Here is a 26,891-nt window from a genome sequence, read left to right as displayed (position 1 = left end):
TTTGTCAAATTTAAACACATTAGTACTTCCTTCCCCCCCTTCAGTAAAATGGGGACAATGGACTATCTCCTTCATAGAACAAAAGATGACACCAGAACTAATGAAATAAAAATTAAGCCTACAAAGACCTATAGGCATCCTTAGAGATACTATGCAAATCTAAGCGATCCACCCACAAATTAATACTGCTCCCAGAATGCTTATTCACAGTAACATATAGAATAGATGGTTTCTAAATGAGCCTGAGAAATTAAGAAGAGATTGACACGGGTTCAGTATGCCCCAACAAACACATTTTTTCTGGAATTTCAAATTTGTAGTCTCAGCCCATACAGCATGGACCAGAGTGACAGAGGTGTTGTTCCATTAGAAACTTTAATAGTGTTTGGATGAGAAAACTAAGTAGAGAACAATTGAGAGCTGGTTAAGTATCTAGTTTGGTACCTGGTTGAGACTTGTTTGAATTTATTTTCTTTTTTCTGAAGGAGAGCCTGGAATATTTTGGAAAAAGAAGAACAGATCTGACTAGTGGCACCAAATATCAGGGAGTAGAAACTCCTTCACAGGTGAGCTTTTAAACAAAGAATATGCCTTATAGGAGAGAGGCTAAGAAAAAAGACCAGTTTGGTCTTTTTTAAACTACTGCTTTCCCTTAGAAATTCCACATTATTAGTGAATTTAATCATCTCTTGATACATAGCAGTGGTCTTTACCTTTCTAACGATAGCAAGTTAGAGAACATGGATTTTTGGAAATCAATTTTTGATGTCTTCTGTGACTGTTTCCCCTGAATACCTCTTCTATATTCCAAGAATCCCATTTTTAAAGTGCTATGATTGGGTTATCACAAAAGAAGGCAGGCTCAATTCTAAAGATTACATACCTCATTGAATATGATGGCAGAAGAGCTTGTGCTCCTTACTGCCAGGGATGCTGAGGCTAATAAATTATTTAAACTTGGAAATTCTGAGCTGCAGTAGAACTTAAGATGATCAGGTATTCACAAATAAATTCAATACCAATATGTTGAGCCCCCAGAAGGGTATAACTGCCAGGGTGCCTAAGGAGGGGTCAAAAGGAGGTTTTAAAAAATGGAAAAATCTAAAAAGTATTCTAAACAGTACTGGTATTGGGACCATAAGTAGCCTTTAACTTTCAACTTGGGTGGATCAGGGAGATCAAAACAACAGCAATAATAAAAAAGACTCCCTGCCTCTAAGCAGAATGTCCAGGGACAAGATACCAGGTGTGATTTACTCTCTAGAGTAGTCCATTCCTGGCATAATGGTACTAGGATTATCACTATGTAGCCAAGCCAGTCAGTTAATCAACAAGAATTTTTAAGAATTTACCTCTTGCCAGACAATATGCTAAGTGTCAGTGATACAAAGAAAATCAAAAACTTTGACACTGTCTTTGAAAAAAGAAACAATCTAAAAATAATTTTGTACATACAAATATATACGATGTAACTGAAAGGTAACAGCAGAATAAGGTATGAGATGGAAACTAGGAAAGGTCTGCAGAAAGTGAGATTTGAGCTTAGCCTTAAAGCATAGCAAGGTACCCGGGAGTGTGAAGTAAGAATGAAGAACATTTTAAGCCTGGGGGATAACCAGTACAATTCTGTGGAGTTGAGAAATGTACTCATATGTTAACAGCAAGGTCACTACTAGTAACCGAATTATGGAGTCTAATTATAGTTATTATAGTCTAAGAATTATAGAATTGTAATTCATATATATCAGAGAGAAGAAAGAGAGAGAGAGACAGACAGACAGACAGACAGACAGAGACAGAGACAGAGACAGAGAGAGACAGAGAGAATAGAATTATAGTCTAAGAAGAGTAGGAGAGTAGGAGACAAAGTTGTGAAGAACTTGAATGTAGCCAAAGAACTTTATTGATCCTGGAGGTAACAGAAAGTCACTGAAGTTTATTGAGTAAGAGGGTGACATGATTAGTCCCAAACTTTAGGAAGATCACTTTGACAACTGAGTGTAAGAAGAGACTTGAATTAGGGAAATCCATCACCAGGCTATAATATGAAGAGGATCCACCTCCAAGTGGTAGGTAGCCTTATGTTGGGGTCTGAACCAGTTATCCTTGCTGATTATAGCCTCACTTTCTCAGTGTCATCCCATAGGCTAGTACCAAATGCAGAAGCATGATGAGCTAATACTTGGGCTAATGCTGAAAGCAATTCACTAGATTTCTGCTAGCTTTACCAACCATGAGTTCTGGGAGCGCTATAATTAATTGGAACCATTTATAGATATTGGCAGTAGAACAGTCTCTGGGGCCAAAAAGAGGATTCAGGGACAGGGAGAGAATGTCAGGCAATCTATGCTGGAATGACAAAATGAAATCAAAGTTGGATTGGAACAGTAGAAATACTGTAGATAAGGGGAAGAATTAGGAAATGATATTAGATTTACTAATGTCTTGTTTCTATCCCTTTTTCTGAAATTTTAGCTATATAGTTTCACATTCCTAGGACACTCTTCTTTTTTACCTAATCATCTCTTCTTCAAAACTCTGCTTAAAACTTAGCTTTCCAAAGAATTTGCAGGTTAATGCCACCTGCTTTCCATTGTTTCCCAATACTTCTGTAAGCCTTAGCTATCAAATAATTTGTTATCTATCTGCTTGCATGTTTCTTTTGATACTGTCTGTTATATGTACTTTTCACTTAGGTTTATTCTTTCTTGTTGTCTCTCCTGTTAATCATAAATCCCTGAAGGGCAAGGGCTTTCTTCTTCCTTGTAACTTCCTATTGCCCTTATTACAAAATTCCAAGGTATTTTTTCTATAAATTCTTGTTCAGACTTAGGTTACTTGCAGAGAAACTGGGAATGGCTATTTTAGACTTTTTTCACTTATATAAACTTGTCTATTGTATAACAGAGCAGATATGTTGAATATTTTGCATTGATAAAGAACAAGTATAATTGGACTGTGCCTCAAAAAAGAATGCTCCAGATAAGAGCCATCATTATTTATTCAATTCAAGGTAAGCATGTTTAATATAAAATCTTATTTGAATTTGCTTACACGTGTTCTTTTCTATATATATATATATTCATGTATATGTACATGTGTGCATGCATTGTACATAGTACACATAGCTAAATAAATATTAGGTAATTTGGTTTCGATTGTGTAGAGAATTCATAGTGAGGAAACACTTTGCACCAATGTAAATGAACAATTCATTGGCCATATAGTCTGCCTTGAATATTAAGGGGTTAAATAACTTTCCCTTGGTCACAAAGCTAATTAACTGTCAGTGACAGGAGTTGAACTGTGGTCTTCATAACTCCAAGGTGAGCCTAATATTCACTATGCTGCTCTATAGTATATTACAAATATTTGAAAGACTAGTTTGGGGATAAAAATATCAATTTATTAATTAGGCTAGCATTTAACCAATAAATTGTTGGTCTGATCCTTTCAAAAACAATACAATACAAAAACAATACAAAAAACAATACAAGGTCAACAATACAATTTAGGAGCTCATAATTCAGCCCCTCCCTAGGACATTCCAAAACATCTCTGATTGGTGAATAGTTAACGAGGAGGTGAATTTAAGAGACCTCAACTCCTCCTTCATTACTTTGTTTGGGGGGAGTTGGGTCTTTGCCTAAAGAAAATGCCAGCATGTCCTTTCCTCAGCCAGGTGGCCGGCCCACCTTACTTTCAAATGGGTCAGATATCACCATGGCTGATCAGCCCTGATTTAAATTTTCTTAAGATTTTATCAAAAGACAAAAAATCTTAGTCTAGTTTGATAGCTTGGGGGCTTGGGAGCAACATTAGTTTGGAAGCATGCTGTTTTAGCCTGATTTTGGGAGACTGAAGGGAAAATTATTTCACCAAGAAATATTACTAATAAACAATACAATTCAACATTCATTTTCCTCATTTCTGCCTTTGATTCATTGGGAGACACAGACTCCCTAGTGAATCATTTCAGGTATGATATCTATACATTTGAGATTTGATTCATCAGTGTGCACAAGAACCTGAAGATATTATACATTTCATGGAGGATCTAAATATGATGCTTGGGCGTTTCATAACATGATGTTAAAAGAATGATTGATGCCTGGAAAGAGAGCCATTGAAGGTATTCCCCTTCTGGCACAAGGGTCTTATAAACAAAATATGAGTGCATTGTAAAAACGTGAAAGGGATAGGTTACCCAACTCCTGCTCTTCATTCTATTATATCCAAGGACCCAGAGTCTCATTATGCAGCTGTCTGGTTTCTGGAGCATCTTTTATTACTATTATCTTCCCCCTTTTAGACTGTATGGAAACATGCTGGCTCAAAGAGTAGTTTCTCTGTTGGATTCTACTTTTCCCAGTCTACATCACTAGTAACATATTTCTCTAAAATTAAAAAATACTCTTTCATATAATTTAATACAGTCACAAAAATTTTGCTTTACCAGTAGGTAGATCATAGAGTGGGAGTTGACTCTAACTTTGATTCTAATATTATTAATATAAAGGATACCCAATTATGAACTAGAGAATTTTCATTTCCTATACTTCTTGCAGCTCTGTGCAGCTATCCAAACCAGGTGCTTGCTTTGGAAACTGACAGTAATAGAGTGAAAGGAAATTCAAAAGAATCTATGAAAATCTAATCTTTAGAGTTAGCTTCAAGTTAAGAATATGATACAATATGCCTAATTTCTGCAATTTAGTGTTAGAACATGGTCAATGCTTTAGAAACAATTCTATTATATATATATGTATATACATATATTCATCTGATCTTACTACATCCAATTGAATTATACATTCTCTTTATTCACTTATTTATTATTCATTATCACTTATTAATGTGTTTTATTTATTCAGTTAATAATTATTCCCTTTAATCTTCTCAAACTTCAGTCTTCTCATTCCCTCTTTGGGAGGATGAGATTCTGCTAAAGATCTTATCCTATACATGAGCCATAGATGACAACACTTTTTGCAACATGTGGCTTCTATACATAAAACTTGAAAGCTACATAAATTAATTTACTCCAAAAATGTTTTACTCTCCTATTGTTAACAATTGACTTGTCATGGGATTCATAAAAAGCTAGGTGAATTATTTTTAATTTAACAAATAAATTAGCAATATCCAGTTACCAATTGTGCTCCAATAAACTAGAAATACCTACATAGATGACTATTATTAGATCTTCCAAACTCTTGTGAAATCTGTTTTCATCATAAAATATAACCTAACCACAAGTGCTAGTCTTACCACAAATAAAATTTTTTAAGTAAAATTAGATATCACTTAGAGATAACAATAGATAGACTATCAATCATTTTTCACTAACAAAAATAATTGAACAAAATTCTTTTAACATAAAACAGAAAATGTTTCTAATGTAAACTTATTAAATAATGGAATCATATCCTGGTTTTACATGCTCCCAGATTATTATCTAATTTGCATAAGTTCGGTAACATTTTGAGATATTTGAAGGACTTTAAGTAATTAATGATAGATAACAAAGCCAAATACTCAATATGTTCAAGGATATTAAAAGAATTATAATTTCAGATTGAATGCTTTGACCTTAAAAACTAATAGCTGAAATATATTTCAGTTATAGACTAACAGATAAAGATTTAATATTTTATTCAAATATTATACCAATCACCTTCCCTGATGGTAGAAATTTGCTATGAGAGGAAGAAGCAATGACATAAAACATCATCAAAACTGGTCCTTCAGGACTAAACCTAAGGGGAAAGAATGACTCAACACATGTATGCCAATATAAATAAGGGATCTTTAGCTTTGTTTGACTTCAGGTATGAGGAATAGTTAAGTTCTATACAAGCCCCACTTCTATTTCTAGGGTGCAGAAGTCAGGTCTAGGATTTAATCAGATGGGGAACATTCCTGTTCAAGAGGAAGCATCAGAATAAGGAAACTGAATCAAGAAAATCCTACCTGTACCTTGTCAAGGCCACTGCCCCAACTTTGTCAGGGGCAGTCCTCAGACTGTAGGAGCTATAATTTCATAATTCACAACAAAACAGTTCTGTAAGATAAACAAAGTCTTAAATACTCCCCTTTTGATAAATACTGTCACCTAAGGACTGATTATAATGGAGAAGGGGATAAGAATTTTCAATTGCTATTATGGATCTCAAGAAAACAAGGAGATTTAGATAGATCTCTTCAGTTTTCTCCCTTAAAATTGAGTTAACTACTTATCAATATTATGTAATAACATTAACAAATTATTTTATCATTTTTCGTAAAGAATAACCAAGTAACTTCAGAATAAAGCAATGCTTCAGAATTAGATTTAGAACCAGAATTAGAATTAAAATTCAGAACAATGCTTAGAATACACAGGAAGGCTGATAAAATAACATCATGACTTTTTCAAATATATATATACATACTTTCTTGTCATCTTCATTAAAAACTTTAGTTCATAATATAACAACATCCAAATTAAAGGGAAATAGTTTACCAAATTTTACCTAATCATAAACAATATTAAGAATTTAGAGCATGAAACAAAATGTATTACCAAATTTTAAATTTATCTTATATAGATTTCCTTTAGTTTATTAGCCTTTGCATTTTTTTATTACACTTAAAATCTTGTACAAAGTTTTCTAATATGAATTAATGTACTTGGCTATTGTGACTACCTGCAGACTCTACCACCAATTCTATTTTCTGGATTTTTGATGGATCTTCTTCCAATCTTTATACACTCATTCATTGTAACATGGTCTGTTTTATGTCTAGATACTTATTCACCTAAGATCAGGAAAAGAAGCACAAGAGATAAAAACAAACAAACAAAAACCAGAGGTATCATTCATTTCCAGACATACAATAGCTGAGAGGGCTAATATCTCTCTACCACCAGAAGGCCCACAGTTACTACTTCTCACCCAAATATTGCCAGGGAAGAGAACATGTGGTCATCTTAGAAACTTTTGTATACACACTTCAGTTCTAGCTTAATAACCAATTAAAAGACTTTTATGATCATACAGTAAGAAAACTGGAAACAGTCAAAGGATGTCAGAGGCTTTTTTCTGCATCTATTTATATAATCATATGATTTTTATGCTTATTAATATAATCAATTATGTTGATAATTTTCTTTATATTTAACCATTCCTGAATTTCTTTTTGGTTATAATGGTATGTATAAAGTATAAATATAATATATGTAATATATAAATAATATACAATAGAATATGAATATAATAAATAAAGATATACATTCTGATTGGTTACAATGTATAATCTTTATGCTGCATTGTTATAGTCTCCTAGCTAGTATTTTATTTTATTTATGATTTTTGGATCTATATCATTAAAGAAATTGGTCTTTAATTTTCTTTCTCTATTTTTGCTCTTCCTGGTTTATCACTACCACATTTGTTCCATAAAAGGGATTTAGTAAAACTCCTTCTTTTCCTATTATTTCAAATAATTAATATTGTAATTAGTTGATCTTTAAATGTTTGGTAGAATTCACTTGTGAATACATCTGGCCCTGATGCCTTTTTTTTTTTTTTAAAGAAAGTTCATTTATAGCCTGTTCTACTTCTTTTTCTAAAATAGGTTTATTTAGGTACTCTACTTCCTCCCCTGATAGTGTAGATAATTTATATTTTTGCAAATATTCTTCCATTTTACTTAAAATGTTAAATTTGTTGGCATATAATTGAGCAAAATAACTCCTGATAATTCCTTTAATTTCATCTTCATTGCTGATATATTCACCTTTTTCATCTCTAATGCTAGTAATTTGTTCTCCCTAAAAATCATATTAGCCAATGGCTTCTCTGTTTTATTGATTTTTTTAAAAAACCAATTCCTAGATTTATTTATTAGCTCAATGTTGGGTTTTTTTGTTCTTGATTTTATTGGTCTTCCCTTTAACTTTTAAGATTTCCAATTTGATTATAAATTGGGGATTTTTCATTTGTCTTTTTTTCAAGTTTTTAAAATTGCATTCCTAAACTGTCATTTCTCTATTTTACTAATATAAGCATTTAGAGATATACATTTTCCTCTAATTGTTGCTTTGGCTATATCCTCTACATTTTGATATGTTGTCTTATTATAATTCTCTTTAATGAAATTGTTTATTGTTTCTATGACTTGTTTGTTAACACACTCATTCACCAAGATTAAGTTTACTTTATTACTTAATCTCCAAATAATTTTTACATCATTTTTCCATGGTACATTATTATATTTATTGCATAATAGTCTAAAAAGAATGCATTTAATATTTGTGCTTTTTTTTACATTTTACTATAATGCTTTTGTACTATAATATATGATCATTTTTGGCATAGGTAGCATGAACTGTGGAGAAGGTAAATTCTTTCTATTTGCATTTAATTATATCCCAATATCTATCATATTTAACTTATCTAAGATTTTATTCACCTCCTTGATTTCCTTCTTATTTATTTTTTGGTTAGATTTATCTAATTTTGAGATGGAAAATTGAAGTCCCCCATTATTACTATTTTTTATCTATTTCCATCTATAACTCCTCTTTTCCTTTAAGAATTTAGGTGCTATAACATTTGGTGCATATATATTTAATATCAATAATACTTCATTATCTCTTATACCTTCTAACATAATGGAGTTTCACTGCTCATCTCTTTTGATTTTGTGTATTTTAACTTTAACTTTGTCAAGAGCTCATGTCTGCTACCCTTGTTGTTTTTTGTCTTAGCTGAGGCATGGTATATTCTGTTCCAGTAATTTATTTTTACTCTATGTATGTCTCTCATTTTTAAGTGTGTTTCTTGTAGACAACATTTTGTCTTGCTTTGGTTTTTTTTATCTATTCAGCTGTCCATTTCCATTTTATGGGTGAAATCACCCCATTCACATTGAAAATTTTAATTACTAGTTGTGTATCCCCCTCCATTCTATTTTTCTCACTTTTTGTCCTTCTCTTCCCCTTCTTTTTGCTGTATCCTTCCTCAGATGTCCAATTTCTTCTATCTACTACATTTTGTAAGAATTGGAATAATACTTCTACCCAGATACATATTTTATAAAGTTTATTAGAAAGCGTAGACAATCATTCCTCTAAGTCACTTGACCACGAGGTGCCTAGCCTGCAAGTCTCTTCCTCCTTCCCTCTTACCTGCCTGCTCTGTTCCCACGTTTCTTCCTGCTTTGTTTTCTTCTCACTTCTCCCTCCCCTCAAGCCCAAAGCCTTGACTTTTGTTGTGGTACAACATGTACATGGATGCAAACCTGGTACAACTGTGTTATGTCAGGAATGTTTGATGGACAGATCAAGTTACTCATGAGGGGAAGGTCCTGAACTTCTTTGGCACACTCTCCAATTCACACCCATTCTTAGAACCACAGCTCTCTTTTTTCTCCCCTTGCTCTTGTACTTCAACCCAATCCTCTAAATATTATTCCCTTATCCCTTTCCCTATTATTTCTTATTCTATCTCCCCTTCCAAAAGTCTATTCCTTATCCTCTCATGCTACACTTTTATTTCTTGATATTAATTCCCTTCTAAAAATCCCTCCCATATCTTACCCTGAGATATCCCTCCTATCCCCTCATCTTGGCCTTCTATTTCCTTATATGTACTCCCTTCTAGGAATCTCTCCCTTTTCTTATCCCTTTGTGTGGGAAGCCATCAGTTCCAGAGTTGCAAAGTGACTTTCCAGAAAAATAAGGCATTCATGGAAGCCCGTTCTATGTGACTTCTCTCTTTAATGTAATTGTTATGATTATTGTTCTCTCCCCAATATAGGAGAAATAATATGAGAGCAAATACTTATAGGGTTAACACACATATATCTCACCTTAATCCCCCAAGATTATTACCTTAAAAGATTACATTCACAGAATTAAAACCTAAAGATCATTACCCATTACCTCCCCCCCTTTCCCTCTCCACAGAGTTACATTCACTCCCATTATAATCAAGGCAAGCCAGGAACATCAATCACCTTCAAGACACACTCCACTGCAGACAGAAACCAAGCAACATTGCCAGGTGCTTTAAAATAACACAAGAAAAATAGAACTTGTCACAATTGAGGAAAACCCCTATTCTGGTCTGTCATTAAATTACCCTCTGACTCTGTACTTAGCTATGAAATGTTTTGTTATCCCTCTCCTAAGTAATTGTGATTGATTGTGAAAGCTGACCCAAAGTAACAATGATTCTCCTAAGGTCAAGAGGGACTAACCTCCAAATCACCTTGTTTATGTCATTCATCTATTTCTGTCATAGCAACAATGTTTCATTGACTATCTCCTTAGGCTTTGCGTCTGTTATCAAGTTCTATGGAAACATGTAGAAAATTGTGTACCAGAAAATCATGTGCTCACTGAACCTATAAAATAAACCAACCTCCTGCCATGGCAGAACATTATGTGATGCCTACGCATGTGGGACTGAACATGTAGTGTTTCTCACTCCATTATTTGACCAAAATTGTTACACCTGGACAAAGTGGACTCCAGACCCTCAGAGAGACCACTGGATGGCTCTCTAAACCTTTGCCCTCTTTTCTCTTAATCTATACTCCCTTCTCATAACTCCTTAGTCCCTAAGGGGACTTTTAATTCCTCCCTTATCTTATACCCTCAACCTCCTGTTTCTCTTTATGTTAGGAAGATTTTTATCATTCTAGTTGTAATATATTGTTCTCTCTTTAACCAAGATCTGATGAGAATAGAATTCTAGTACTACAACTCCCTTTCCTCCCTTTCTCTTTGACAGTTCTTTTACTCATGCCTCTTCTAAGAGCTAATTGTTCCATTTAACCTTTTCCCACTCTATTTTACTGTTATTTTTAGCTCATTCCAAGCTCATTCAACTTGACCTCAAGTCTTCTATCTATCTATGCTTTTTCAAACTACTGAAGAAATTATGTCATTCTTAAGGGTTTTAGATAACATTTTTACTTATAAGAGGTAAAAAATTTGGCCTTGTTGGGTCTCTTATAATTTATCTCCCATATTGTTAAGGATAGATTTCTAAATCCCAATGAAGCACTCAAGTCAGAATAGAATTTTATGGTGATTTATTTACAATAGGAGGAAGAAGTTAAGAAAGAGAGAGGAAAAGAATTTGAACTGCCCCATGGCTGAGCCAGGCAGGAATTCAGAGGCCTTGGCCAAGGGGGCCTCCCCAGAAAACCAAGGGAAAAGGGAGTCAATCTTATCACTCACTACATGATTGTGTCAAGGAAGCAGTCTGAGGAGCTCCTCCATGCTCCAGTTCCAGGGTAAACTCCACCAAAAGCTCCCTCCCCATAGGGAATGATGCAAAATATGAAGGCAGTTCTTTACATCACTTCCTGTGTCTCACATGTGCCAATGTTGGCTTAAGCTTGGCTTAGGACAGCCCAGGGGTCAGTCAGCTCCTGGGCAAAACTCACCACCCAACACTCCAAGATGTTGGAATGCTTAGCATGCTGCCAGCCAGAGTCATCTCTCCAGGGAAAGAGAGAGAGGCAGAAACTGGCGTGCCTTATATGGATGTCTTTACATCACTTTTCTGTGTCTCATCTGTACCAATGAGGACTTAGCTTGACTTAGGACAGCCCAGAGGTCTGTCCTTTTTTTTTTTTTTGCACATGTCTGTTGAAGGCCATCTCCTCAGATAATTAAATCTTGAGTTTGACGCAGACCTTTCAAAATCTTGTTAAACTGAGTAGGGTGGAGAATGTGGAGTTTCCAAGACCTGATTCTGTTATTACAAGTATCTCCATTGTTATTGATCAGGAAATAGCTAAATCAGATCTTATAAAGAATGGTCTGATTAGGGTGGAATAGTTTTAAAATTCACAACATTCCTTGGTGCTAGACAAAGCAAAATGGAGAAAATCTAAAATTCACAATCCCCCCTGATGATGATTAGGGAACTAGTCACCCCAATTGATCACTAAACATAATCATCCTGCACCTCTAAATTTTCTAACTGCAGGTGCATACAAAAATTTACCTTATAAGATGAAACTACAATAGTTGGAGATAAGAGGGAAATGGGGGAGAGAGAGAGAGAGAGAGAGAGAGAGAGAGAGAGAGAGAGAGAGAGAGAGAGAGAGAGAGAGAGAGAGAGAGAGAGAGAGAGAGAGAGAGAGAGGGAAAATTGACAAAAACCAATTAGGGGGCAGTCCCCTTTTGGCATAAGAGTGTACATTCAAAATAATTGTTCAATCAACTACACCCCAAGGTTCATTCTGGATCTTCCGACGTAGTGTAAGGCTTTAGGTATCTTTCTGCAAACAGTTCATTCTCTGGATTTTAGGAGTTAGCAAGCTTCTTCCCTGAAGATCTTTCTCGAACAAAAATTTTAAATATTGGATTTTATGAGAATACAATTCCCCCGTAAAGAGGGTGTTGAGAAACACCCAGTTCAGCTCAGGATGCAAGGTTGAGTCATGGGGTATGTGAGTCAATTATCAAAAGAATAAACAAAAAAAAAAAGAAAAAATAATGGAAGAAAAATTAAACTTTTTTTAAGAAGGAAGAATTCAAAATCAGTATCAGAATACCAAAAATCTATGTATACAAAATTTTGAATAAGCAAGAATAAATTAATAATAGGCCCTTGTATTAGGGTTTAAAAAATTTCTAACAGGCTGTTGTATTAGGGTCCAATTAAAGTAATTTCTAATCCCACAAGTCTGTAGGACATAATACAGTAATATTTCACTTACCCATTTGTAGCCAAGGCTACAGGGAGTTGCCATACTATAAGAGAGAATAAAGGACCAGATTTTTATTTTGATAGGGAAGTGTCATTCCCTAGTCTGGTTTTACTTTCATTCTCAAGGATAGGGGGAGGCAGGTACCAAAGTACCAAACTTTGGTACTTGTCTGAAAGTATTTTCACAAAGAGTGTGGATACAAGGAAGTCCTATGTCTTAACACATGTCAAGTGTTGCAACCTCGAGTCTCACACTAGGTTCAAGTCCTTTGTATTGGCTTAGAAGTGCATCAATCCTACATGGATTGGTTTCTTTCTTTTTTTTTTGACCTGTGTGCTCTTTTTGGCACTATTCAGGTTAAGTCTGTGCTCCTTTTTAATCCCATTTCCTAGAATCAGACACAAACATTAATCACAGTCCCATAACAATTATCAATAAATAGCAGGTTCCCACAGTCTAAAGCTGTTTGGGTATGTATTAATATTATAATAAGTATATATATATATATTAAGCATAATATTATAGAATAAAAATTAACATTGATTGTACCTTAAGTACAAGAAATGAGAAAAGGGAAAAATCAAATATTCTAATCAAAATAAAAGAAAAACAAGAATAAAAATAGGAAAAAGAGAAAAAAAAAACTCAGGAATTCAATGTGTTACCAAAAAACAGCATCCACTTTTCAATGGATTATTATCTCCAATGCATGTATAGGATAGTCAATAAGTTTCAATAGAAGGTGCTCACTTTACATGTGAGCAATGAGTCCAAGAGTTCTTCTCTCCAATTTTTATAGTTGTTGGAGTAGTTAAAAATATTTGGAATGGCTATTCCCAGGAAGGCTGAGTTGTTCCAGTACGCTGGAAATTCTTTATGTACACCTTTTATCTTGGGTTAAGGTCATGAAGTGAAAAGTCTAGTGGGTCCAGCTTGTACTACAGCTCCAGATTCATGGAGTTCACATAGTTTGTGCTGTAATTCCTATATATAGGAAGCAATAGAAGTATCTTCCCCCTAATAGTGATGTATATGCAGGGGAGAAAGGCTCAGCCTGTATAGGTGGATGTCCAAAAAGCATCTCAAATGGTGAGATGTGTAGGTCTCCCCTGGGCCTGCTTCTAAGATAAAATAGGGCCAGAGGGAGAATTTCAGGCCATTTTAAATGTGTCTCAGTGCATAATTTGCCAGTCATACTTTTAAGTTCTCTGTTCATTCTTTCAACTTGGCCCGAGCTCTGGGGATAATATGGAACATGGAATTTGGGAGTAATTCCCAAGCAAGAATATATATGATTTAGAACAGAATCAGTAAAATGACTTGCTCTATCTGAATCAATATGTGCTGGCAGGCCAAAGTGAGGAATAATCTCTTTTAAAAGCACCTTAGCAACAAAAACTGCTATGGCTCAGTTCACAGGAAATGCTTCCAGCCATCTGGTCAGTTAATCTACTATGACTAGACAAAATTTATGTTGCCCAGAGCCTTTGGCATTGTTATGAAATCTATCTGCAGGTGCTCAAAAGGTGTGTTAGCCAGAGGACACCCACCAAAGGCTTTGCCATGAAAGGTGTGTTGGTTATATGTTTGTCATGTAGAACAGGCTGTACACACTTTAGAGGCTATAGTAGTTCTACCAGGGGATATCCATACTCTCTTAATAGAGTCCACGATGCCCTGGGTGCCAAAGTGACCATTTTTATGAACAGATTGGCAAATTTGGTGATGGAAACTTCTAGGGAACAGAGGTTTTCCTTCAGATGACACCCATACTCCATTAATCTGTTTTGCTTTGAATTTTTGCTTCCATTTTCCACTTCCTTTTCATTATAGAAAAGTGATAAATTTAAGTCATCAGTGGTTGTTAACATTAAAATTAATTCAGTCCTTTCTATGGCTGCTAGCTTTGAAGAGGTATCTGCCCAGTAATTTCCCCTAGAGACAGAGTCAGTACCACCTGTATGGGAAGAGCAATGAACTACAGCTAGGGCTTCAGGCAGCTGGAGAGCAGAAAGAACTTCAGTAATAATTTCTGCATTAACTATGGATTTTCCACCTGAGGTTAAAAATCCTCTCTGGAGCCATAACATCCTGACTGAGTGACAAATGCCAAAAGCATATCTAGAATCCATATAAATTGTTGCCTTTTATCCTTGGCAATTATACAGTCATGGTTCAGAGCTATGAGTTCTTCACCTTGAGCACTAAGATTAGAGGGTAGTGAATCTGACCATTCAGGGGCAAATTCTGTGACTATAGCAGATCCAGTGTAGAGTATGCCATCCCTCATAAAAGAAGAACCATCAGTAAATAAGACAAGATCTGCGTTGTCTAAGGGAGTGTCCAAGAGACCATCTTGAGGCTTTTCTGCCATGGACACTAGTATTTCACAACTGTGTAATGGTTCTCCTGAAGTTGGTAAATCTGGAAGCAATGTGGAAGGGTTAAGGATTGTACAGCATTTTAAAGTGATATTTTCGTTGTTTAACAAAGTTATTTCATACCTTACAATTCGCTGATCAGAAAATGTCTGTGTTCTGTGCCTTAGCAACAATGCTTCTACCTCATGTAGGAACATAATTGTTAATGAGCATCCCAATACTATATCAACAGTTTTTGTCACTAGTAAAGCTGTAGTAGCTACTCCTCTAAGACACGGTGAAGCTCCTGAAGCTACTGGATCCAGCTGGGCTGAATAATAAGCAACTGGGCACTGAGAAGGCCCCAAAGTTTAAGTTAAAACACCTGAAGCTACCCCTCTCTGCTCATGTACATACAAAGTAAATAGCTTGTTGTAATCTGGGATGCCTAGAGCAGGGGCTATCTATGGGATAGCCTGTTTTAGATCTGATCGAGCTGACAGGTGTTCTGGCTTTAAGTGGTTCAGAGACTGAATCTCTTGTTAGTGCTATAAGGAGGTTTGTAATTTCCCCATAGCAAGGAATCCATTGTTTACAAAACCCTGTTGCTCCTAAAATTGCTCTTAACTGTTTCTCAATTTTGGAATATTTACAATTTGCTTGGGAGAAATAGAATGGGCACCAGCATTCAGAATGAACCCCAAATATTTTACTTTGGGGAGACACCACTGAACCTTATATCCTTTGAGATCTTATGCCCTCTTTTGTGCAATTCCAAAATAAGGTGTTTATTATCTTCCTGGCATGCTTCTGCATCTGTTGAAGCCAAGAGTAGATCATTAATGATTAATTTGTTGTTTTTAAATTTTATATTATCTGTGTCTTGGCTCAAAATTTGTGCAAATAAACTCAGGCTTTCCACTAACCCTTGGGGCAGATGACTCCATGTAATTTGAAAGCCCTTCCAGGTGAAAGCAAAGATATGCCTGGAGTTTTCATGTTTGGGTATGGAAAAGAAGGTTGGGCACAAGTCCACTACTGTAAAATATGTACTGTGCTAGGAATAGAGGACATAATAGTATTGATGTTAGAAACTATGGAGTGTTTCTTTATAATGTGATTGTTCACAGCCCTCAAATCCTGTATGAATCTATAGAGGTGCTTGCCATCAGACCCCATTTTTGGTTTTTTAACAGGCAGGATGGGTGTGTTGTATTCAGATTTATAGGAAATTATGATGCCCTGGTCGATTAATGAGTTTATTACTGGGGTAATGCCCTCTATTGGCTCCTTTGAGAGAGGATATTGAGAAATGGAAGGAGGTGGGCTAGATTTAGTTTTAATATGCACAGGAACAGCTGATTTAAGTAAGCCTACATCAGAAGATGTGGCCCAAAGAGACTCCAGTATATCTGTAGGTATTTCAAAGGCGGGAAGCTCTTTTGCCTCCTCACTCTCTACGAGAAACACAGGGAGTAAATTTAAAGATTCCTCAGGCACTTCCAAAGGGCAAAGAGCCATCTGGGCTGCAAATTATTGTGGTCTGTAGTTTGCATAAATCCCTCCCCAGAAAGTTTGTGGGGGATCCAGGCATTAAAAGAAAAGAATGTTCAACAGTTAGGGGTCCCACGCATACCATGCAAGGAGAAAGTTTTGGGACCTTTAAAAAGGTGTTCTTGATACACCTTCTACATTTAGAGAGCCAATAGAGTCACATTTTGCATGTGGTTTTCTTACAAAAACTGCCCTAGATGCCTCAGTCTCCAAAAGACAATAATAGCATGAATTTCCCACCTTAAAAGTGACATAAGGTTCCTTACTATGTGTGGGGGAATGTATAGGCATTATTGACATTAAAATATCAGGGTCTGAAAAATCAAAGGTTTCACTCTTTGATTCCAAGGCCCTCACCCCCACCCTCCCATCACACCTTCATAAAGATGCTTGGGCAGTTTTCTGGGATCCCCCATGCTGATGGGGATTTTCACCCAGAGTATAGTGTGGATGAGCTCCATTTTTTAATATATTGTTGTTGGGCATTGTATTGAGTATTATCATTTTCCTAATTTGAGCAGTCATTATTTTGATTGGCATTACAATTCCTATAGTTATTTCTAAAATTGTTATTATTTCTTTTTCCCCCGTAGCCAGCTCCTACAAACCATCATTGCATGCCCTCTCTTTCTACAGTAAAGGCATATTAATGATTTATCTGTGGATTCCTGCAAAGGGGCTATGGTCTCTCCCTTATTTTTCAGTTGTCTTTGTAATCTTTCAATTTATTTCTTTAAGTCTTCCACCGACTTATTGTTTTCCTCACATCTTTTTGCATGACCCTTATAAACATAGACTGCTACTTTCCTCAATTCTTTGGAGGTCCATAGAGTTCCAATCAGGATAGCTAGTTTTAAAGTAGTCTTTTACCACTGAACAACAATTCTCAATGAATTGCCTATGTATTTGTCTAATGTCCCTTTCTCTGGACAAATCATGATTCATATATGTATTTCCTACATCAATAAGTCTGTCTGTAAACTGGGAAGGGGTCTCACCAATTTCTTGTTGGATTTTTTCAAGTTTTGACCATGAATCAGGTCTATCAGAGCAAGCTCTCATGGCTGTCAATAATGCTTCTCTGGTCTGGTTTAGTTTTGTGTAATCTAGTTCAACATTGGGGTTCCAGTGTGGATCTTCAGTTGGCCAATAATTTGTTCCTCTACCTCGCTTCTGATTAGCCAGAAAAATGACTATTTTCTCTGTTTTTCAGAAAATTTTCTAATAAATTTTCAACATCCATCCAAGTGGGGTCAAAAGTTTTGAATATGTCCTCCAATTTTTTAATAATTAATATTGGTTCTTCCTCAAATGAGAAAAGGTCTTCCTTGAATTTGTTTAAATCTTCAGGGTTGAAAGGTGTATGGTATCTTATAGGTATCAAGTCCCCATTTTTATTAAAAGTGGGTACTTCCCTTAATGGAAATAAACTTCTATCTGAATTATCTGGTATTCCTGTTTCTAGGCTTCATGCTCCGTTTTCAATGGGGTAGGTAAGAGAAGCAGAAGGGGTGGGATGATTAGGAGTGGGGGGGTTAAGGTAGTGTGGGCAGGGAGGTAGCATGGGTGGGTGGGGTAGCCAGGGCAACGGGGTTGGAGATGGAAGCATCATGTGTGGGGGTAGGGGCCAGGGCAGAGGGGGTGGGGCAGTAGGCATGGATGGGGGGATGGGCTAGGGCTGAGGGGGCAGGGCAGGATGCATGGACAGGGGGATGAAGTGTTAGTCATTAACTTCCCCTTGTCCAATTCTAATTTTTAATGAATTATTTCTTTCCGTGAGTTTCTGAGTCTTTTAATTGGGTGATCTTTCTTATGTAATATTCTTGATTTTCTTGCATTGCTTTTATTTTTTCCCCTAAATTTTACATGTATATCCAAGACAATTATATAAATTCCCAGTACTAGAAACAATTATTATTATGTATATCTTCCCACAGACCCTCCAATATTGACTTTTCATTTTTGGTCAACTTTGCCAGTTTACAGTGTATGAGATAACAGTGCAGAGTTGTTTCAATTTCCATTTCTCTTACTATTAATGATTTGAGCTTGTATTCATTTGGTCATTCTGATTCACAATTGTTCTTTAGAAAACTATTTTATTCCTATCATTTGACCCCTTAACCATTAGGGAAAGATTCTTAATTATATATTTGAGTGAAATACCTACATATCTTGAACTTTTATTAGTGATGTGGGATACGAGGGTTTTTTCTCCAATTAGATAGTTTCTCTTTCTTTAATTGTGTCTGCATTTATTTTGTTTGTGCTGAATAGCTCTTTAATATTGTGAAATCATAATTGCTTATGCTGATCCTGGTAAAGTGCTGATCCTGGTAAAGATTCTCATTTGTCGAAAGAAAGAAGAGTAACAGTAGAAAATATGTAGATGATACCAAAAAATATTCTAACCCCCAATGGAAAATAATATTAAGTCACAAATTCCCACTGGATATATTGCAAGCTATAATTTATTATATTATTATTTTGTCTATTTCTTTAACCTTTGCCCTTGTACTTTCAAGAGGGGATGTTGGGGATATCGATTGCAACTTTTTTTTTTACTGTAAAATGTATAAATCAGCTGTGGAAATCATTTTTTAAAATTGATATTGTGTGGATGTGTCTGATTCTTGTTAAATAGATCTTTTATTTGAAATATGTAATGCAATATTTTATTCATAAAACCCTGGCACTGGTCTTAAAGCTCAGCTGTGAAAATGAAACTTGTAGTATTTTTTAACATGAATGTCAATTTAAAGTGTATTTGAAATGGTTCTACTGGGATAGGGGCTTATATACCATGGGGGAAAGCTCCTCTGAGGAGCAGTGGCTTTCTTTGGAGAACATGAGTCCTGATATCTTTGTCTCTGAATTGCCCATTTCCTAGGGCAGCAGGAGAAACACAAATGTGATCTTAAAAGTACACCTCTTCCCCACTTTTGGAAGGGGAAGGGACTCAGTTTGCACCCTTTTTGTATGTAAAATAAAATGTCTTACCTTTAAAACTATTGTGAAATCATAATTGCTTATATTTGTCTTATGATCACATCTGTCCCTTATTTGGTCAAGAATTCTCTCCCAGATGATTTGTATCCAGATTGCATATCCATTTAGGGTTTATTGAAATATGTGATTTAAAAGACTAGGTTAAAGGTAATTTAAGCAAAAATGCTTCTCAGAATAAAATCATATTCAATATATATATATATATATAATGAAATTTAAAATATTTTTTTTGGAAAAATCAGTTTAAGTAGGCTAAGAAAGGAATATATTGGATAAATAGAAATATTGCATTCAATTAATGCCAAGGTATAGTTAGCATTGAAAAGCATTTCACTTTTTGTCTTTGTATGCTTTGTACCCAACACCATGCCATACATATGTTATAGACTTCTAAAAAGTACTTGTAATTTTGCTGAATTGAAACCAGTGAGATTTACCTTAAAATATGTCTATAATACAGGGTCAGTTCATCATTACTAGATCTTTTGCTTGAGTGCATAATGAGTTTTAAAGATGGAAAAAATACTTTATTTCAAGGACTTGGTTAAAAACATGGTGCATAACTAAGCATTCTTTATATCAAATATTTTTTCTCTTTTGAAAACAAGATGTCTAGTTGTACTTATTTCTCTATTGGGTTAGGTGACAAAAATTCTCATGTTTCTAGATTTTGAAAGTCATACTTAAATTTCCTTTGGTTAGTGTCTCACTCAGTAGTCAATCACAATTGTCCATAATGTTAAAAAGGAAGTTTTTAACAAGTTAGTATTTTTAAGCACTTTATTACACAATTAAGTAAGACATGGTTAAAAGATAGTCACATCCAAAATAACTAGATTGTAATAAATTATTATGGGATTAGGGTTAGACTAATCTGTACCCAAATAGGGATCCTCTCATTAAATATTTGCTAAATAAATGTATTCCAGTTATGTCCAGATCTTCTTTAATATGGGAAGAATTTTTGTGGTGGACAAGATAGAAAGAAACATGAATATGGATTATCTCAAAAGGTGCCTTCATATTAAGGGCAAAACATGTGTGTTGTACCTGCAAAGGATACCAAAAGGGACACTTAGGCAGAGAATTTTGAGAGAGAGAAATCAAGAGATTAAAGTATTCAGAATAGTATTAGTGTGGTAAACTGGATTATTAAATAGTACATAAAGGTCAAGAAGGATGAAGACTAAAAAATGTTAGTGGATTTAACAATAAAGAAGTTATTGTTGGCTTTGGAGAGAGAAGTTGCAGTTGATATAAAAAGTTTACATACGGCCTTCTGTGTTTTCAATAAGGATCATCAAACTAGCAATTAAAATTATAACTAAAGGCATTTAGATTACTTTTTCGGAAGGAATTTCCCAGTTAAATGTTTATGAACTAGAGGTCAGCAAGCATAATTGTGAAATCTCCTTTTATGAAAAATTTTAAAATGCCACTTGTATATAAAAAGGAGAAAATAAACATTTAAATAACACCTGCTATGTTCCAGGCACTGTGCCAGGCACTTTACAAGTATCTCATTTGATGTTCATAACAATCCTATGATTTAAATGCCACTATCCTTATATAACAATCAAAGAAGCTAAGGCAATCAGATTAAGTGACTTGCTCAGGGTCACACAGCTATGATGTCTCTGAGGTCAGATTTAAACTCAAGTCTTAATGACTCCAAGCCCAGTTCTCTCTCCACTGTGTGGCCTAGCTGCTTCTAAAAGGCTAGAATAGATGGCACTCTAAAATATATCTTATTAATTTTACTTTAATTAACAATGACAGAATAGAGAACCACTAAAATGAGCAAATATTAATACAGTATTGCTTGGGATGACTTGTTTCTTTTCATCTTTTTAAGCCATAAAATTAGGTAGCAATGAGTCTCATTTGACATGTTATCTTTTTTGCCATAAACTAAGTACAACTTTTGTTTCCTTTCCTTTTAAGGGGTTGGAAGAGGTGATGGAAGTGATCTGAAAATCTCAGTAATAGCAAATAAAAGACAAATTTTTTCCTGTAAATTCTCATCTTCAAAGAACTGTCAGGTGAGAAAAAAAAATCCAAGGATTAAAAATCGATTTTTTACAAATACTTGTACTTTAAAACTTAATAATCATCTCAATAGATGTCAAAAATGAAATAACCAACCAAAATTGGGAGTAAAACATTATATTAATCCATGGTGATACTGCCTTATTTCACTGGATCTATAATTCATCAATGTGGGCATTCCCTTCAGTAGAAAATAATCAAAATAATCCATAACTTCTCATATGTGCCTTCCTTATCTATGTCTTCTCATCAATTCTCCATTTAATGTCCACCCAATGCACTAGACTCCCTTGAAGTTGCTTCATATTTCATGGATATCAGTCAGTCATTGAATAAGTATTTATTAAGTATTTTCTATGTGCCAGGCCTGAAAATTCAAAGAAAGGCAAAAGACAGAAGGTGCTATCAAAGAGCTCACAATGTAATGGGAGAGACAACATGCAAACAAGTAGCAAATATAGCTATACATAGGTTAAAAAAAAAAGTCTCTCCTCAAGTGTTTGCTTTCCCTCCAGCTCCGAGTGACTGTTCTCACTCCAAGTCCAAGTGACTGTCTTCCAGTCCAACTCCGAGTGACTGATTCTCATTCCAAGCCCGAGTGACTGATTAAATCTCTGTGTGTCTCTGTTTCCACTATTTAAAGACCTTTTTCTCTTGTGTCACCTCCCCTAAATTTTACATCTACCAATCACAGCAGATGCTCCTCTCCAGGACTGCCCACTCTTTCATATGTGGGTCCCAGACCTCTCAGTCAATGTCTAAATTGGGTGTTCACACCTTTTTGTGGTTAAAATGGGTAGATCTACTTTAAATACTGGGTTTATACTTCAGGGATTCAAATCTAAAAATAGACTGGGGATTACAATTTAATCTTCACAATAAAGGAAGAGCTAATTACCTTTATTGTTACAATCTTCACAAAGAAAAGATAATGAGTTCATTTTGGACATATTGAGTTTAAGATATCTACAAGACATACAGTTCAAAAAGTCTAATAGGCAGTTGGAGATGTAAGACTAGACATCAGCAGAAAGAACAGGGCTAGATAAGTAGAGAGGCTCTGCTCTCTGATGATCTTCAGTCCAATATTTTACTACATGACTTTACTTTCTTTGAGAAAATATGCATATCACAATATAAATATTTTTAAATGCCAAGAAGAAAATTAGAAGCATTACATATGAAAATATAAACTAATACTTATCCCTTTTTAAAAAAGGCATGTTAATAATAGCAAGATAGTAACAAAATCAATCATTTGATTTCATGTCCCCTTTTCAATTTCCAGGTTCTTTTGCTATTGTTAAAATGATTTTTTCTTTTTTAAAAAAATTTTGATGTTTCCTCCAATTACCAGAAAAAAATAATTTTAACATACTTTTAAAAAATGATGAGTTTAAAATTCTTTCCATCAGTCCTCTCTACTCTAACTGACATGGAAAGAAATTCAATAAAGACTTTATAGGTTCAATCATGTAAAACATTTTTCCACATTAGTCCTTTTATGGGAGAAAACTTGAACAAAAAAATGAAATATAGTATATGTTGTTCTGATTTCAGACTCCACTAGTTCTTTCTCTGGAGATAAATGGCATTTGTTACCATGAGCTGTTTGGGATTATCTTGGATCATTGTATTCATGATAATTGCTGTCATTTACAGTTGCTCATTGTATAATGTGGCTATTACTGTGTACAATGTTCTCCTGGTTCTGCTCTCTTCACTCTGCATCAGTTCATGTCTTTCCAGGTTTTTCTGAAATCATCCTTCTTATCATTTCTTATAATACTATAGTATTGCATTGTAATACTAATTCCCAAATTAGTAGGGATCCTTTCACTTTCCAGTTCTAATTTTTTAAATTAAGGAAATGTTTTTAATGTATTTTTAGATTAATAGAATTTATTTACAAGTATCTCAGTCCTACCCTCCCCTTTGCACATCATAGAAGACATCATCTGGCAAAAAGATATGTATATATAGATGTCTTTTGTGTTTCCATTTTGCAGTTCATTCTCTGAAGGTGAACATTCACAAGTTATTCTTCAAATATTAAATCTGTGGCTATATATAATGTCCTCTTAGTTCTACTCATTTCATTGTTCATTATCTCATGTAGTTCTTTCCAGTGTTTTTGATTAATTAGTCTGGTCATTGTTTCTTATAATGCACACTTTCCATTCTTTGTCACCACAAAAAGAACTATTATAAATACTTTTGTACATATAGATTCTTTACCTTTTTTTTATCTCTTTGGGATAAAGACCACAGTATCACTGGATCAGAGAGTATACAGAGTTTTAAAGCTTGGGCCTAGTCACAAATTGCTCTCCAGAAAGGTTTAATGAGCTCACAACTCACCCAACAATGCATTAAGCTCACCCAACAATGCATTACTGTCTCAATTTTCCAACATCCCTTCTAACATTTGTCATTTTCCTTTTATGTCACAACAATCAATATGATAGATTTTTTAAATTTCATTTTTCTAGTGTTATGGTAGGATTTGGGGTGAGGGAAAAACAAGAGGAAAACATAAATAAATTCTAATTTATTGTTTGGGAAGGGTAGGAAAGGAATAAGGGTTTCAGGATATACTTATTCTTTTACTTAATTTAAATGATTAAAACTAACTAAACTATATTTCTAAACTAAAACATTAACTTCCCAAACATCCCAATCTCACACCAGGAGTCCAAATCAAATAGGACCAGGATCTTATGTTTTTAGATGTCCAAGTAAGTCCAGACTGATGCTACCAGCAGCCAGATGCAGAAAAACTCCTTCCTCCATTGATCACAGGCAAAATCCTCTTCAAGGTACTTCCAGGAGAGCAGACTCTGAGAAGAAACTGTTGGGCATAGAATCTTGCCAGCTCCCAAGACAGGCTTTCATGTGACCCTTGGTCATATACCACTGTTAATCATCCTTAAGGTTTGCATTTCTCAGTTTTTGCAACAGTGTTTGTAAATTGCAAACCTTTTCATCCTTTATCACACTAGTCAATAGTGACTTAGATAGTTTTTTCTCATGACTATGGATAACTTTAGTTCTCCATCTGAAAACTGCCCATTCCTATCCTTTTACTATATATCAACTGGAGAATGGCTTGTATTTGTATAAATTTGACTCATTTCTCTATATATTTGATAAATGAGACCTTAAAGAAGTTTATATACTTTTTTAAAAATAATTATGATTACTCTGTATTCTTCTCTACCCCATTTCCCCCTATTTGTCCTACTCTCTCTCCTTTCACCCTGTCCATCATCAAAAATGTTTTGCTTCTGACCACTGCTTCCTCCAGTTTGCCCTCTAGTTTGTTAACACTCCCATTTCTTTTATCCACTTCCCCTTCTACTTTTCTGTAGGTTAAGATAAATTTCTATACCCAAATGAATGTATATGTTATTTCCTCTTTGAGCCATTTCTGATGAGAGTAAGGTTCAAGTGCTCATCTCCTCACCTCTCCTATCTTCCTTTCCACTGTAAAATCTTTCACTCTTCTTTTATGTGAGATAATTTACTTCATTCTGCCTCTCCATTCTCCCTTCCCCTACTGCATTCCTTTTTCTCATGCTTTAATTGTATTTTTTAAATAAGCATCATCCCACCACATTTATTTTTAAAATTAAAACCCTTACCTTCCATATTGGAATCAATATTGTGAATTGGTTCTAAGGCAGAAGAGTAGTAAGGGTTAGGCAATGGGAGTTAAGTGGCTTGCCCAAAGGTCACACAGCTAAGAAGTTTCTGAGGCTAGATTTGAACCCAAGACCTCTCATCTCTGGGCCTGGCTCTCAATCCACTGATCCACCTTTCTGCCCCCCATCATTCCATCATATTTAACTCACACTCATGCCCTAAACATACTCCTTCAACTGCTCTAAAAGTGATAAAGTTCTCAAGAGGTACAAGTATCATCTTCCATGTAGGAGTGTGAACTGTTTAACATTATTGAACCCCTTGTGATTTTTCTTTCATTTTTACTTTTTATCTTTGGACCCTTGTATCTGGGAATCAAATTTACTATTCAGATTTGGTCTTTTCATCAGGAATGCTTGAAAATCTTCTGTTTCATTGAATATCCTTTTTTTCCCCTGAAGGATTATATTGTCATGTTGGGTATGTGATTCTTAGTTTTAATCCTAGCTCCCTTGCTCTTCAGAATATCATATTCCAGGTTTAGAAACTGCTATATTGTGTTACCCTGATTATAGCTTCACAATATTTGAATTGTTTCTGATTGTTTGCAGTATTTTCACCCTGACCTAGGAGTTCTGGAATTTGGTTATAATATTCCTGGTAGTTTTCAGAAAGTGATCAGTGGATTCTTTCCATTTTAATTTTACCCTCTCATTCTGGGATATCAGGGCAGTTTTCCTTAATTTATTTTTTAATTAATTAATTTCTTTCAGTTACATGTAGAAGCCATTTTTTTACTTTCTTTTTTAAAATTTTTTTGTTACAATACTCACTTTATTTCCCTCCCTCCCCTCCATCCATCCTTCCCACAGCCGACGTGCAATTTCATTGGGTATTACTTGTGTCTTTGATCAGAACCTATTTCCATGTTGTTGTAGAAGCAATTTTTGATAATTTGGGGGGACATTTTAGGATTCAGATTTTCTCCCTTCCTCTTTTTCCTCCCCTGACAAGGTTGATAAATAGTCTGATACAGGTATAACCAGAAAAATCAATCATTAATAGCTTAATCGATGCTTGGCATATGATTTTTAGAATTATAAAGTACCACAATGTGATTTATGGAAAGAATTTAATCCTAACCAAAAGTCTGTGTATGTAACTAGATTGAGAATATAGTTCCAATTTCATAAGGTTGCATTCCCTATCATAGAATCAACTCACAATTCTGCATCCAGAATGAGACAACTCCAAGAGCCCTTTTCCTTAAGTTGGTGACATCAGATTTTGTTAGGATTAAACCAACTCTTTTTACAAGATATTCCTGAATATCTAACCAACAAAAATTATTACAAGGGGAATGATCTATATAATTATATTACAAAGCCACAATTTATCATTTTTCAATGAAAAAAAGATCAGACAAATTTGATTTCTCTTTTATTGTTGCTTGATCTGACTATATTACCTGTATGACCTTGGGACAGTCACTTATGTGTGGTACTAAATTTTCCCATCTATAAAATGGGAAGGATGGTTAGACTAGATGAACTA

The 26,891-nt window shown here is 34.8% G+C and overlaps 1 protein-coding gene across 2 annotated transcripts in view; it reads left to right on the top strand.

The window, feature by feature from the left end:
* Nucleotides 1-26,891, top strand: part of LOC100027993 (phosphatidylinositol 3,4,5-trisphosphate 3-phosphatase TPTE2-like) — a 128,793-nt gene that overhangs the window by 82,962 nt on the left and 18,940 nt on the right. For both annotated transcript variants that reach the window (XM_016421919.2, XM_007495378.3), the window contains exons 15-17: nt 486-566; nt 2,908-3,013; nt 21,588-21,685. In XM_016421919.2, coding sequence (XP_016277405.2) covers nt 486-566; nt 2,908-3,013; nt 21,588-21,685 — 285 coding nt within the window. The remainder of the gene's footprint in view (nt 1-485; nt 567-2,907; nt 3,014-21,587; nt 21,686-26,891) is intronic.

The sequence above is a fragment of the Monodelphis domestica genome, chromosome 4, assembly GCF_027887165.1.
Source record: "Monodelphis domestica isolate mMonDom1 chromosome 4, mMonDom1.pri, whole genome shotgun sequence".
In the NCBI taxonomy this organism is placed as follows: Eukaryota; Metazoa; Chordata; class Mammalia; order Didelphimorphia; family Didelphidae; genus Monodelphis; species Monodelphis domestica.
The sequence above is the reverse complement of the archived record's forward strand: the minus strand, read 5'-3'. Positions and strand labels throughout refer to the sequence as shown.